The sequence below is a fragment of the Salvia splendens genome, chromosome 8 (genome assembly GCF_004379255.2).
Source record: "Salvia splendens isolate huo1 chromosome 8, SspV2, whole genome shotgun sequence".
Taxonomy (NCBI): Eukaryota; Viridiplantae; Streptophyta; class Magnoliopsida; order Lamiales; family Lamiaceae; genus Salvia; species Salvia splendens.
This window is the reverse complement of record NC_056039.1, coordinates 33,405,582-33,419,372: the sequence shown is the minus strand read 5'-3', so window position 1 is coordinate 33,419,372 and position 13,791 is coordinate 33,405,582. Positions and strand designations below refer to the sequence as shown.

The 13,791-nt window shown below is 40.0% G+C and overlaps 2 protein-coding genes and 1 pseudogene across 3 annotated transcripts; 1 reads left to right on the top strand and 2 right to left on the bottom strand.

The window, feature by feature from the left end:
- Positions 1 to 254: 254 nt before the first annotated feature.
- On the bottom strand, positions 255 to 3,747 carry LOC121744559 (probable galacturonosyltransferase 10). Of its 2 annotated transcripts, XM_042138144.1 has the most exons (3): positions 3,620 to 3,747; positions 3,223 to 3,494; positions 255 to 1,906 (listed from the first exon to the last, which is right to left on the bottom strand). In XM_042138144.1, the coding sequence occupies exons 2-3, from the start codon at positions 3,373 to 3,375 to the stop codon at positions 455 to 457; spliced, it is 1,605 nt and encodes a 534-aa protein (XP_041994078.1). In that variant the 5' UTR covers positions 3,376 to 3,494; positions 3,620 to 3,747; the 3' UTR covers positions 255 to 454. The 2 variants fall into 2 exon arrangements, with proteins under 2 accessions (XP_041994078.1, XP_041994077.1); XM_042138143.1 differs by having other exon boundaries at positions 3,223 to 3,743.
- Positions 3,748 to 4,069: 322 nt separating this feature from the next.
- LOC121744560 lies at positions 4,070 to 5,539 on the top strand (annotated as a pseudogene).
- Positions 5,540 to 8,374: 2,835 nt separating this feature from the next.
- Positions 8,375 to 9,812, bottom strand: LOC121744561 (transcription factor MYB10-like). Its single transcript, XM_042138145.1, has 3 exons — positions 9,590 to 9,812; positions 8,919 to 9,048; positions 8,375 to 8,841 (listed from the first exon to the last, which is right to left on the bottom strand). Exons 1-3 carry the CDS (start codon positions 9,720 to 9,722, stop codon positions 8,394 to 8,396), a joined length of 711 nt encoding a protein of 236 aa, XP_041994079.1. The 5' UTR covers positions 9,723 to 9,812; the 3' UTR covers positions 8,375 to 8,393.
- Positions 9,813 to 13,791: the final 3,979 nt, after the last annotated feature.

The window sequence follows — 13,791 nt, the reverse complement described above, 5'->3', positions numbered from 1 at the left end:
CATAGTTTAAGTTTTAGCTGAGACACAACACACAAAAATTGTGGGTAAGACTACTAAATTTCTTCACACTTTGAGCTGAGAAACATACACCTATTTATAGATTTGACACCAACTTGAAATAAAACTCTTAAAGGAGGCCATTTCGCCATCATAAAATCTAGGCACATGAAGTTCAAAACTAGGCCATCAAAGAGATTGAGAATAACATGTGATAAATATATGTAGCAACAATTCTAGGACAGAGCAGAGACAGATTAATTTAACAAGATATATGCTATTGCTCAACATTATATTACAACAATGAACTCAGCAAACGTTTGTAATAACTAATTCATCAATGGCTAAAATAAACTTACCCTGCATAGCTGCTTCTAACCATCCCAGTGTACAAAATAATTCAGCTTCAAAACTTGGGTTTTGCAAATGCAGAGAGCTCCCGGTTTCTCGAACGAATCTAATGGACGTTGCAGTGCTGCATCAGCGGATGGCTGTAATCGACGTATTTATCCCAAAGAGGCTTGTATTTCTCCATCCCGATCTTCAGCCAGGGCTTCGAATTCCCGTTGAAGTGCAGGACCGCTCCCTTCTCGATCAAGTGTGGATCGATGTTCGTGTAGCCTAGGCCCAGTACATGCCAGGATGGGTTCAAAGGCTCGGTCAATCCGTAGAAGGTTAACAGACCGGGAGGGAGGGTCCCGAGTTTCCAGAGAGTCCTGTCGACATTCTTTTCTTGCCAGTAGTGGTAGATGCCAGTGACGTTCCTTCTCCTCCATTCGACCAAGTCGAACACGTTCATTCCAAAAGCCCAACCACAGGCGTCGGGGTCGAAGTGCTCCCGGATGAGAGGGTGGGAGTAGTTCAAGTACTTGTGGTATCTATGGAACGTCTCCATACACGTCTCGACTGCACCATTGACATTTCCATTCAGGTTGAGCGAGAACAGAGGCGAGAGATCTTTCTGCACCACAATATCGTCGTCAAGAAACACCACCTTCTTCAGATCAGGAAAGACTTCCGGAATGTAGAACCTGAGGTGGTTGAGCATGGATAGGTATTTAGGATTCCTGAACTTGATCGGAGTCCGATTGTCGCCTCCACTTCCGGAGAAGTAGTAGCTCTGGGTCTCAGAGTCTTGGAGCTGTTTGAGAACAGGAACATAGGATGCGTTCAACCAGCTAAAGTCCTCGATCTTCTGCACATCAACTGTCACTCCTCCAAATGTATTCATGGTGAACCAAGCCTTCATTGCTGCGTAATTAACTTCGTCGGTCACAAGGTGGAAGACAATCTCCTCTGGATTTTTAGAGTTCAGAGATGTCGAATTCACGACGACCGAAGTGGCAAGGATATTGTCGGAGAACACACAGAAATGATACAAGTTGTTATCTTTGAGCTTCAAAGCAGTTTGCCGATTCTCTTTCAGCTTCTTTTGCAAATATGCGTTCCTAAACCATTCACCTGTCAGTCGAACACCGAGACAATACAAACTCTTTGGGACTTCTTCAGCTGCAATTTGTCCATACTTTGCACTCTTCTCGTTAATCGAGCTCATTTGTTCTTCGAGACCTTGTATCTTGGCCTTCAATCTCATGATCATGGTAGCGCTGTCGTAATGCAGTTGCTGGGCCTGGAAGAGTAGAAGTGCCATATCACGAACAGCAGTTTCTGATTCGCTGATTGTCAGTGGCGTTCGTCTTAGTGCAGCATTAGATAGAAGGATCTGTGAATTTCGAATCTGGGCACTGAGTTCCCATGCGAATTGCAGATTGTTGCTTTCTTTCGCAATAACCAGAAATCCCTTTGCCAAAGAAATTTGGTCGTTCAACTGCCTCGTTACAGAATCAGGACTTAACATTTCATCTGTGATGTTAAGGCCTTCCATAAATCTTTCATGTCTAGGGGATCTCTGCATATATAGTATAAAAGGGATATTGACATCAGATTTGCAATAATAAAATTCAACGAAAATGGTTAGGAAACTAATTAATACATCAGTAAACTACACAACACAAAATGGCTGAATACCAAGAACCTTCAAGAAAGTTTCCTTCAAGTAACTTTCCTGTAATAGTGCTGCACTAAGATCAGGAAACAGTAGAAATCGACACACTACCATCTTTTTTCAGAAAGATATGTTGAATCTATCTGATTATTAATTCTCAAATACAACAATGACTCTCCTAGAATTTCCGAAATTCCTAAAATCAAGATGGAACTGACAAGCATGCCAGCTTTGGTAGAAGTTCATCGAGTCACTATAAGCAGTTAAATTTTAGCACTAAGTCTCTAACTCCCAAAAAAACTCCAGTTATCAACTAAGCACTACTTGTAAAGTCTCCAACTATTCAATTCGATACAGACAGACATTACCTGCCCAGAAATTTGCTTATCAAATTCAAGATACTCATACACTGAGATTTTATCACTTTCTGTCTTTAGCTTAATAGTTTCACAAAGGATTGTCAGTAATTCTGCAATCCCGATGAGAATGGCCATGTATGAAAATTTGATAATGTACGTCAAGAAGGTATTTGCCTCAGCATAACACTTAAAAGATAGGTCTATAATTTGGTGTCATACAATAGATGTTCACATAAATTTCCCCTATATTATTCTACGCTGGCTACAAATTTTCTGCTTGAAGTATACGAAAACTATAGTAAGTCATGTATCCTATTAATACAGTACCCCTCTCAGGTGGCAACATTAACATCCAACTAAAATATCACCTTCGGCATCAACTTCTAAAACAAAAACACACAATCACTAGAATACGGTCACATTTGCTCAACATCTATTGTAAGTTTGTAACATGAACCATCTTGGTTAAATTATAACGAGAATCCAGCTATCTGGACTAGAGAAACCAACAGCTGTTAAAAGCTTAACTTCACATAAACAACAACACAATTAATCCTTATGAAGCCGATAAGCCCAAATATCGGCACAAAAAGCGTATAAGAACTTTCTTCACTCTTCCAATCTTGAAGCTATTTAGACACTCAGTAACAGAAACAATTACCACTGCATTTGCATCCATTTCAATAAGCTAGCTCATGCCTTTTTATCTACTGTGAGATTCCCATCAAAATTCAACATATAACAAAATGAAATAAACCACAAATTATACACTGCCACTAATCCAAGCTCAAAATCAACATAAATTACTCAAACATACCGATAAATCGAGCTTCAAAGCAGAAACCAGATCGATAAAATTACCTTGGTATAAACCGATCTCGAAGTGGGCCGCTGATTCGCGCGTCTCAACACGAAAACAAAGAGCACAATCACAAATCCACAAAGCGCCAGCCACACCACATTCGGAAATTTCCGCCTCACCGGGCGCCGGAAATCCGCACCCCTCCGCCGCATTGACTCGGCGCGAATAGAATCACTCAACCTCCGAAAATGCCCGTCGAATTGCGACTCGGTTAGCTCGGGATTGAAGAAATCGCAGCTCAATTTGAAGTGGGCTTCTGATTCAGCACAGGCTGTAGTGGAAATGGGAGGGGAAGTGAGGGAGAGAGATCTCACTTGGCTTTTTATGTGACAGATTAAAAAAAAGAACAATGGAGTCGAAAATTGGAGAAACCCAAAATAAAGAAATGAAATTTACGATTAGTTTTTTACTGGCTGTGTGGAGATAAGTTGTCCTCTCAATCCACCATGAAAACCAATTTCATCGTTTTCGTATGCGATTTCTTTCTTTTTGCTCTTTGGTTACTTTTAACAGAGGGATTAGAGATGATGAAATTGTCAATTACTGATATTTTTAAACTCATAAAATAAGAAAAAAATTGGGTAAATATATATCCCTTTAACCTTTTAGGATTAGGACATCAATTATGGTAATTAAATTAGTTTTAGATTGATACTATAGAATTGATTTATCGAAATTTATAAGGCAAAACAGATCGTATGTTATATTATTCCAAGATTAACTACCCGGTGGTATTATCTCTTGTCGTTATAAATAATTTTTTCTATTTGATTATCTATGAATATAATGACAATTAGTAATATAATTTCAAAATTTTGATATTTCTGGTATAATTTAATTAAATAATCATTTTAGATGAGTGTCGGTGGATAGAAGACAGATTTCGTGGTAGGGTTTCGTTTTTTCCCTCTTTCAGCTAACAATGTCGTACTATTTTCCGGCGGATCTCTGGACCGAAATCCTCCTCAAATTGCCGGTCAAATCCCTAATTCGCTTCACCTCCGTCTCCAAATCATGGAGATCTCTCATCACAAGCCCCAATTTCACCTCCCAACACCTCTCCAACTCCCAAAAAAATGCGCGCCATCCTCCGCCACTACGACGAGCGCGACAAGCAAGAGCATTACCGCCTGCTCGAATTATCCGCTAAAAACGGAGCCTTCGCCATCAATTCCTCCTCCGAGTTCGATTTCCCGTTGAATTCCCAAATCGGCTATTACAGGATCGTCGGCTCCTGCGACGGCCTCGTCTGCTCAATCGACGATTTGTTCCTGTTCCCTTCGCAGTCCGTTGTTTTGTGGAACCCTTCCGTCAGAAATCACGTGATTTTGCCGCCGGTCATCACCAATCCGACGGAACCCCACATTGTGGTGCTAGGGTTCGGAGTTGCGAATGGCGTGTACAAGGTCGTCCGCATCGTTTACTGCCGGAGACCCTATGATTACGGCTTTGGCGTTCCGCCGCAGGTGGAGGTATTCTCGCTTGGGGCAGAGAATTGGAGAACGGTAGATGGATTTAATATCAAGCTTAGAATTCCTGAATTTACGTGGTCTCAAGTTTTATTGAATGGGATTGTGCATTGGCTTGGCTACGAACCGATTGATGATGATGCTGATAGCAATAATTACATTTACAGCTCCCGTAGTTCGATTTTAGCATTTGAGATCGATAACGAGGTGTTTGGGGAAGTGATGCTGCCTGATGTGTTGACAGGAGAAGGTGTAGCTAGCATGTGTCTCTTTGCTAATGAGGGATCTCTTGCTTTGGTGAATTACAGTGTTGCCTTTGAGAGTAAGGCTTGTGATGTCTGGATAATGAAGGAGTATGGCGTGAGAGCGTCTTGGACAAAGCTGTATAGGATTGAATTGGTTGAAGGGTTCCAGAGAGTGGTTGGTTTTAGGTACGGTGAAGCTCTGCTGGCTTTGAATGGGCTGGACTTGGTGGCGTATAATCTGGAGAGTCAGGGGTGTCGGAGACTTGGTATATATGGAACCCAGAGGTCGTTCTATATTGATAACTATGTGGAGAGCCTTCTCTTGCTCGATGGGAACAATGAGCCGGCTGAGGAGGATCTGAATGGGGACGTGTTAGAGGGTTGGGTTTAGATTGATGGTGTCGTGTTTGCTACTTGGTGGAATGGATATATCGCTGGATCGACAAGCAAGGTTATCCAGTTTTGTTCTGTGTTAACTTATGCTGAGAATTGGGTTTGGTTAGTTCTTGAAATTTAAAATAGAATTTTTGTGCTTATATACTTTTCTGTTTGTTTGTAATGAATAATATGGTGATTGATTTAACATAAGTGTGTTTTTGTTAGTAGTATATATTTATTCATTATATGCTGTAGTTGAATGATCATTGCTTACTTGCTCTGCAACTTTTGTGTTTTAAGATGGATAAACTTAGCTTTCTCTGCTTGATTCTTACCAAGTCTGTTGATTGTTAGATGGTTATTTACCTTCAGTCTTAAGACTGTGTCAACCAAAGCTTCTTCGCCGTTGGGCTGGAAGAGACACGTGGTGGCAGACTGGCAGTAGCTATAAATTAAGATTACTAATTTTTTTTATACTCCCTCCGTCCCATAGATGTCACATTTTCCTTTTTAGTTTGTCCCACAAAAGATGTCACATTTCCTCTTTTGGAAAAAGTTTTCTCTCACCACTTAATAAACAAAACAAGATCTCTTAAAATCTCGTGTCATCTCCCAAATGTACCATCTTCTTTGGGACGGAGGGAGTAACATTTAGATTTAAATGTCCTATTCTAGAATGGCACAAATCAGAGATGCATGATCCTAAAAGGGATGCATGATATCTCCAATGGATTGAATAATAGAAAAACATTATTCTTATATATTTATTGGAAAATATTTAATTTAGAGAATTTTAGAATGTATACTTACATCGCATGATTAAATAATACATAGTGTAACATTTTTAAAAACTACAAACACTAGATAATAATGGTTTAACATATGTTTCAGATTTCAAAATATATTTTATGGAGAGTACATATATTAAGTGACTAAGTTACCGAATCAATATTATCAAATGATAAATAAGAATAGGTAATAGTTGCACCTATGGTCATCCTATCGGGCCAGCCCAGCAAAGGGCCCTATTAATTATTTTTATAATTCTTGTTAATATATTTTTTAAAATTATCCAAATTTAATGTAAATTGTTATGATATATTGATTATCTAAATCACCCAAAAAATACTTTCAAATAAAATTTTAAAAAGTAACCCGCTAATGTTATTTTCTGCATCCATTCTCGATTGTGGTTCTAAAATCAGAATAGGTACGCACGTAGTAACATAGATTTAAATGCAGCCTTAATTAGTATGATTGATCAGTATTGAGATACCTAATTAAAGTTTCAGATATTGGTATAATAAATCTTTTTGTACTGAGTATAGTACTCCCTCTGTCCCAAGGAAGATGACCTTTTTCTTCGGCGGCAAGGACTTTTATGCCGTTCTATTTTGTGTGTTAGATGGAAAAAGTAAATCTTGACTGGGACAAACTAAAAAGGAAGGTGAGTCATCTTTAGTGGGACGGAGGAAGTAATTAACCTATCTTCCTTGCATGAACTACATTAGGTGGCATATTCGATTACTATATTATATTATTATTATTATCATGAATATATAATAAAAACTATGTCTATAATTGAGGTTGGGTTATGATATCCAAAAAAAGATATATGTTTAAATAAATGGCAAGTTGTCTAGTTTGAATATATATATACCTGCAGAACCTTTGTCTTGTTACTTTTATAATTATCTGTGATCAATAAACATTATCTAAACCAGCCGCCCACGTGAACTAATCGTGCGTGTTTCATAAATTATGTATTTTGCAGAATGCATTATAAATATTTTTGTTAGTAATTACAAGTTAAGTAACCACTTGAATATAACATACACTAAGCAAATGTTTTTCTTTCTGAATATTAAATGAAAATATGCATCATATATATTTATACCTACCACTAAAAACGCATTTAATGGCAGATTTATCAGCAGTAAATTCGGAAAATATTTTTTTATGCAATAAGTGTTTTTTTATGCAATAGTGTTTTATACACTGTTATACACAAATTTACTCTTGTGTGAATCGTACTATAAGCGTGTAAGGGCTTAATAGTGAAAATGGCAACTATTTCCATATTTTTAATTACATGGATAAAATTTCCTTTCACTTTATGGAAAAAGATAAAATGATCAATTTTAAGTTTTACTTTATATTAGTTGGTTTCGGTAAGGTAAAAACAAATGTAATATTGGTAGAAACTAGAAAGTCAATTTCATAGTTTCCTAGACAAGGTTTTTCTTGAATTCAATCATAAGTCATATCACAACTCAGAGAAATTTAACAAATACCGAATTATAAATTAATTGCGTGCAAGTAAACGAACTATACCAAAGCTTTGGTAACCAATACATTTTTCATCAAATATATTGGATATTTTAGATTTAGATACATTTGGCATAAAAGTTCAAATTTTCTTGTCCAATATTGATTTTTAGTGATTCTGATGTCACATGTGCTGTTGAGAAGCTCTAGATGATAATTCTAATGGTACATCGTAAAATCCAAATTCTGAAATAGAAGAACATAGAGTTTCGAGAAAATAACTTTTAACCCAATTTAGACTACTTTTATATCCAAAAACCCAATATTGTGCATATCGTTAGAAAGCTTTCTTCGCGAACTTTTTAACCGGAGCGGATCTCCTACACCAACAATCCTGCACAATTCCTACTTCCACCCTCACAATCAAATAAAATAATCTTATAAACATGTAAGTGATGGTGAGATTATTTTATTCTATTTTATTTTGATTGCGAGTGTTGGAGTAGAAATGGTGCAGGATTGTTGGTGTAGGAGATCCGCTCCGCTTTCTAACAATGTATTCGGATTTTAAATCAGGAATAGATTTATTGGCCAACTGAAATCGGAATACACAAATTTCAAAAAAATTCTAATTTCATTTATTTTACGACCAAAACAATAACATTAGCTAAAAATCCAAATTTGGAAACAGTATATAATTACAAGTCAGATCTTCTATTCCATTGCATGATTAATAATGTAATAAAAGAAAATATAAAACAAAAAATTCGTACATAGTTTTCCTTAAAAGTGTAGAAATTCAATGCAAATTCATGAATCCCATAACGAAAAAATTGGATCATAATCTAGTGGATCACAAACCCTAGTTTGAGGTTGACAATCTGAACTAGTCAACTCAAAAGATTCATCCCAGATACTCCCTCCGACATCATTAAACATGGTACTATGATCTTCACTTGGAACAAAATCATTGTAATAAAACTGGGGACACCAAAACTCTTCTTCCTCTATCATTAATGGTGGAAATTTATCACCCATTGAATCCAATTCAGGTTGTGCATTAGTGTCGAATGAAACCGTGGATTCGTGAATATTTTTCATGGCATCATTTGGAGCTATTTCCAACAGGTGATTATCATTATCCATGGAAGAAGAAGTTGATGGATTAGGCCTTTTTCGTCGCGCTACACGTGTGTTCCAGAAGTTCTTGATGTCATTGTCTGTTCTTCCCGGGAGTTCGGCTGCAATGGCTGACCACCTGTGTAAATGCAACAATCTTAAATTTAGGCCATCATACTAAATTTGGTCTGAATTTTTTTTAGGAAAGATGAGTACTTGTTGCCGATTTGGTCATGCAATTTGATGACGAGATCCTCTTCTTCCTTGCTGAAATTGCCCCTTTTGACGCCTGGTTTCAAGTGATTCACCCACCGCAATCTGCAACTCTTCCCACATCTTTTCAGACCTAGTTCATTATAATTGGATTTTCAATTTAATTAGTCACATATATAAAATCACAAACGGTTTATTGCGAGCACTAACTATGCTCGCCAATGAATGCACATTGGGGGAAGCAAAAGTGCTCGCAAGGGTTGTACACCAACTACATTGGCGAGCATCTGTATAATTTAGGACCACAAATTTGCTCGAATCATAAACTGACCTTGCGGGCATACTGTGCTCGCACAAAATAGTCATGTAGTTTTATAATAAAATGTGGTTACAGCGAGTGTGACACCATTTACCCAAAATGAAAAAATAATTAAATGTGACTTTAAACTCGAATAATGTTGCGAAATTCTAGCAAACAAGATTTATATATCGCGGATGAAGAGAATATCTTGGAATTCAGAGGATGTTACAAAAATTAATCTCAAGTAAATCAAAACACGTGCCCAGACATACATAATTCATTATACATAAGTAGTCACTAATTGTGCAATTTTATACCATATGTTACAAACAACTGTATATCAAATTTAAAAACTATGTAAAAATCTACTAACCGGCATATTTTGGCAACAATCTCCAATTCCAATGGCCATGAGAAAGGATGAAAGCCCTCAACTTGTCATCCTCATCTTCACTCCAAGCTCCCTTCTTCATTCCATTGCTATCAAAACAAGGTGATCTCACCATTTTCTCTTACCCTAACCTCAACTTTTTTGCCATTTTTGTTCTAGCTAGGGTTTTGTACATATATATACATAATCTCACTAGGTTTCTTATACTAACAAACAGACAAACCCATAGCCGTTGCTCTTCAACCGTCAACGTCGATACGAAACAGCGTAAGAAGATGGTAGTTTGTCATACAAAAATGTTTGATTTATGAAAACACGCCTCAACAAAAGGATTAAAAATATAGGAAAAACGTTAAGAAGCAACAAAGAGATTTCCCCTGTTTAAAAGCGTCATGGTCATTAAGGAAAACTAATTAGTAGGGCTAATGTGTATGATGGGGTGCGTACTAAACAAGCCCAACAGCAATGACGGCCCATCAGCCCAAAGCCCAAGGAAGAGTATGAGTTCGGCATTACCAAAGAGTTCGGCATTACCAAAGAGTTCGGCCTCAGCCTACAGCTCGGTAAAAGCCAACCAATCAAGCTCTGCTCTCAGGTCGGCATCAAGCTCTACTCTCAGATCGGCAACCAAAGCAGTTCGGTCTCAGTATTCGACCGAACAAGGAGTTAGTGGACCCATACAGGATTTCCACAACTTCCAACACACCCACTACCACGTGGTGTCAACTCAGGCCACGATCGTAGGCCATGACCTACACGACCTCCACGACCTAGAGTGATGATGTAAGCCACGATCTTAGTTCAATGTATAAATAGAACTTAGATCTGATAGAAAAGGGTTAGAATCTCTCTAGAGAAATAATCATATAGCAAGTCTGTGTTGTAAGCTGTAATTCGCAGATCAAGCAATACAAACCTGCCCCCATTTCTCCCCGTGGACGTAGATTTACCTCAGTAAATCGAACCACGTAAAATTCTCTGTGTCGTAATTTATTTTTACGAGCATTTATCATCATCAAAAATTCGCGGAATCATCACTGGCGCCGTCTGTGGGAAACAGAGAACAAAATTTGTGATAAAGCGAATTTTTGATCCATTTTTTCCACCCAAAAAATGCATACCAGATCGCAGAGTACCCGCTTTCCTGCCCGGAAGAACCAGGAGGAAGCCAATCCATCCCATAGGTCTGGAAAACGGCCTAGGGATAAATCTACCACCCGTTCTCATGGCGGAGGAACAAGCCGCTCCAAAAGCCGTCACACCGAGTCTTCCCAGCAGCCCGATTTGAACGAGGCTGTCAAGCTGTTTTTGGCTGAAAAGCAGGAGGAATTCTTAACCTTCCTGCAAAAAAGCCAAAAGCAGCCGGAGGCGAAAACGGCGGATTCTCCCTCTCCCTCCATACGAGACAGTCACTACCGCAGTAGTGTCATGTCTTCCAGGAGAGAGAATCCTCGGTACCGGAATCACAGGAGAACTCCAACTCCTCCATACCGAAGAGATGTCGGGTTCGCCATGTACGGAGCATTGAGGACTCCGTTCTCGGACGATATTACCCGAACTTCCCTACCACAGAACTACCGAACTCCGTCGATAACCTATGACGGACTCGTGGATCCTCATGATTTCTTGGGACGCTATCAATATAACATGGCGAACCAGGGTCTCAACGAGGTCCACATGTGCAAGCTGTTTCCCGAGCTGCTTATCGGGAACGCAAGAAGGTGGTTCGATAGCCTCCCCCAAGGCAGCATTAGATCCTACCGAGATCTAATGGATGCTTTCCACAGGAGGTTCTTTCAGAAAGCGGAAGCCCGGATTACTTCGGCTCAGCTGCTTTCTATACGTCAAGGTCGCGACGAAAAGATCAGCGACTTCCTGACGAGATTCCATAAGGAATGCCTACAAGTAGATAATCTCAATGATCTACTTATCATTTCGGCATTCCAAAATGGAATCCTGCCCGGAGCTCTCTACAGAAAGCTCGTGGAGTGCGGTCCGCAAACAGCTCAAGAGATGTGGGACATTGCGGACAAGTTTTCTCGTGCCGATGAGGCAGACCGTCGAAAACGGTCTTTAGACAGCTCATCTAGAGAAGACAAAAAGAAGCCCGGTCATAGCGATCAGAGGCATCCTCGCCGAACACCTTCTCCACTAAAGGAGAGATAGCGGTCATCCGAGGTGATCGAAAAAGAGCAAGTGTGTTCGCAGATTGCGCTTAAAAGTGCCGAGCAATCAGTTCGGCACCATCAAGCATAGCAATCACAGCAGCCGGAATCAGAGGCCGGCGAAATGACCGAAGTCACACCGGAGCCGAACTCGATGGTGTACGGCACTGAAGCCGTGATTCGGTTGAGATCGGCATATCCAGTCCCCGAACTCAATTTCTCCTCAGAAATGAATGGTGACGGACTGAGAGCCGAACTAGATCTTGCCGAAGAAAGAAGAGAATTGGCCTGCCTAAAAGCAGCCAAGTACAAGGAGCAAGTAGCCCGGTATTACAACCAAAGGGTGAAGAAGCTGCAATTTCAAGTGGGAGATCTCGTCTTGAGAAACAACGAAGTAAGCCGAGCAGAAAAGCTGGGCGAACTCGAACCCACATAGGAAGGTCCATATCGGGTGTCAGAAGTCCTCGGCAAAGGGTCTTACAAATTGACTCACGCGTCAGGAGCACAAGTACCCCGAACATGGTACGTTTCCAACCTCAAAAAGTTCCATTTGTAAGAGACAGTCCGGTCAGTCAGTCTTATGTGTTTTCTTTGTTTTTTACTTGTTCTTGTCTCTACGTGCGTTGTGTCTGTCTATGTGAGTGTCGTCTCTTACAAATAAAACTGAGGTATCTCGTTCTTCAAAGGCTGATCCCCTTTTTAGAACATACAAGCCAACGATTGTGTGTCAAAGCTTCTAAAGAGGATACAAGACCACAATTCTGCTTAAGAATCAAGCACTTCGTCTGAAACGAACTGCAACAAAAGTCCGATTCTCGCGATAAAACTTGCCTGAATTAGGACAAGGGAAAGTCCAATCCACGCGATAAAACTCGCCGAATTAGGACGACCAAGTTCGGTCAAAGCAGTTTACCTCATAAGACCGAGGACGACCATGTCTAGTCAAAGAGGTTTACTGCATAAGACCACTTCGGTTAACTGGGAAAGTCCGATCCACGCGATAAAACTCGCCGAATTAGGACAAGGGAAAGTTCGATCCCGGCGACGAAAATCGCCAAATTAGAACACAAAGACGAGTCCGGTCAAAGATGTTTATTTCATCAGACCAAAGACGAGTCCGGTCAAAGATGTTTATTTCATCAGACCAAAGACGAGTCCGGTCAAAGATGTTTATTTCATCAGACCAAAGACGAGTCCGGTCAAAGATGTTTATTTCATCAGACCAAAGACGAGTCCGGTCTAAGATGTTTATTTCATCAGACCAAAGACGAGTCCGGTCAAAGATGTTTATTTCATCAGACCAAAGACGAGTCCGGTCAAAGATGTTTATTTCATCAGACCAAAGACGAGTCCGGTCAAAGATGTTTATTTCATCAGACCAAAGACGAGTCCGGTCGAAGATGTTTATTTCATCAGACCAAAGACGAGTCCGGTCAAAGATGTTTATTTCATCAGACCAAGGACCAAGTCCGGTCAAAGAAGTTTACTTCATAAGACCGAGGACAAGTACGATGAAATTTTTCGCTAAGCTGTAAATACAGTGTTAGAAGCGAAAACAAAATTTCATTTATCAAATCTTGTTCGGCATACAACTCCGCTACCCTACAAAATGGCGTTACGCTATTACAAAGGACTATTCTACTGTCCAGGGTTGCTGAAGTTAAGCCACCTATCTGCAAAATCCTCTGGAAGCCGAGTTCGGTTGTTCCGAGCAGATGAAGAATAAGCAGGTCGACGAGATGCTATCCTCGACCCAACGCCTCTTCCCCGAGCCCGAGAAGTCCTAACACCTCGGCGATGAAGAGTCTCTGCAATAAGCATCTGCTGATCTTGCTCGCTCATAGTCACAACTCCTCGGCGAATTTCAGTCCGTCCCCGTCTTGACGATTCGGGTTGCTCCTGAGCCCGTTCTCGTCTTGACGTTTCCGGCTGTTCCGGAGTTCGTTGTTGGCTGGGAGTAGGATTTTGAACAAGGGAACCAGAGGTTTGATCTGGAGTGCGAGCATCTGTTGGCGCGAT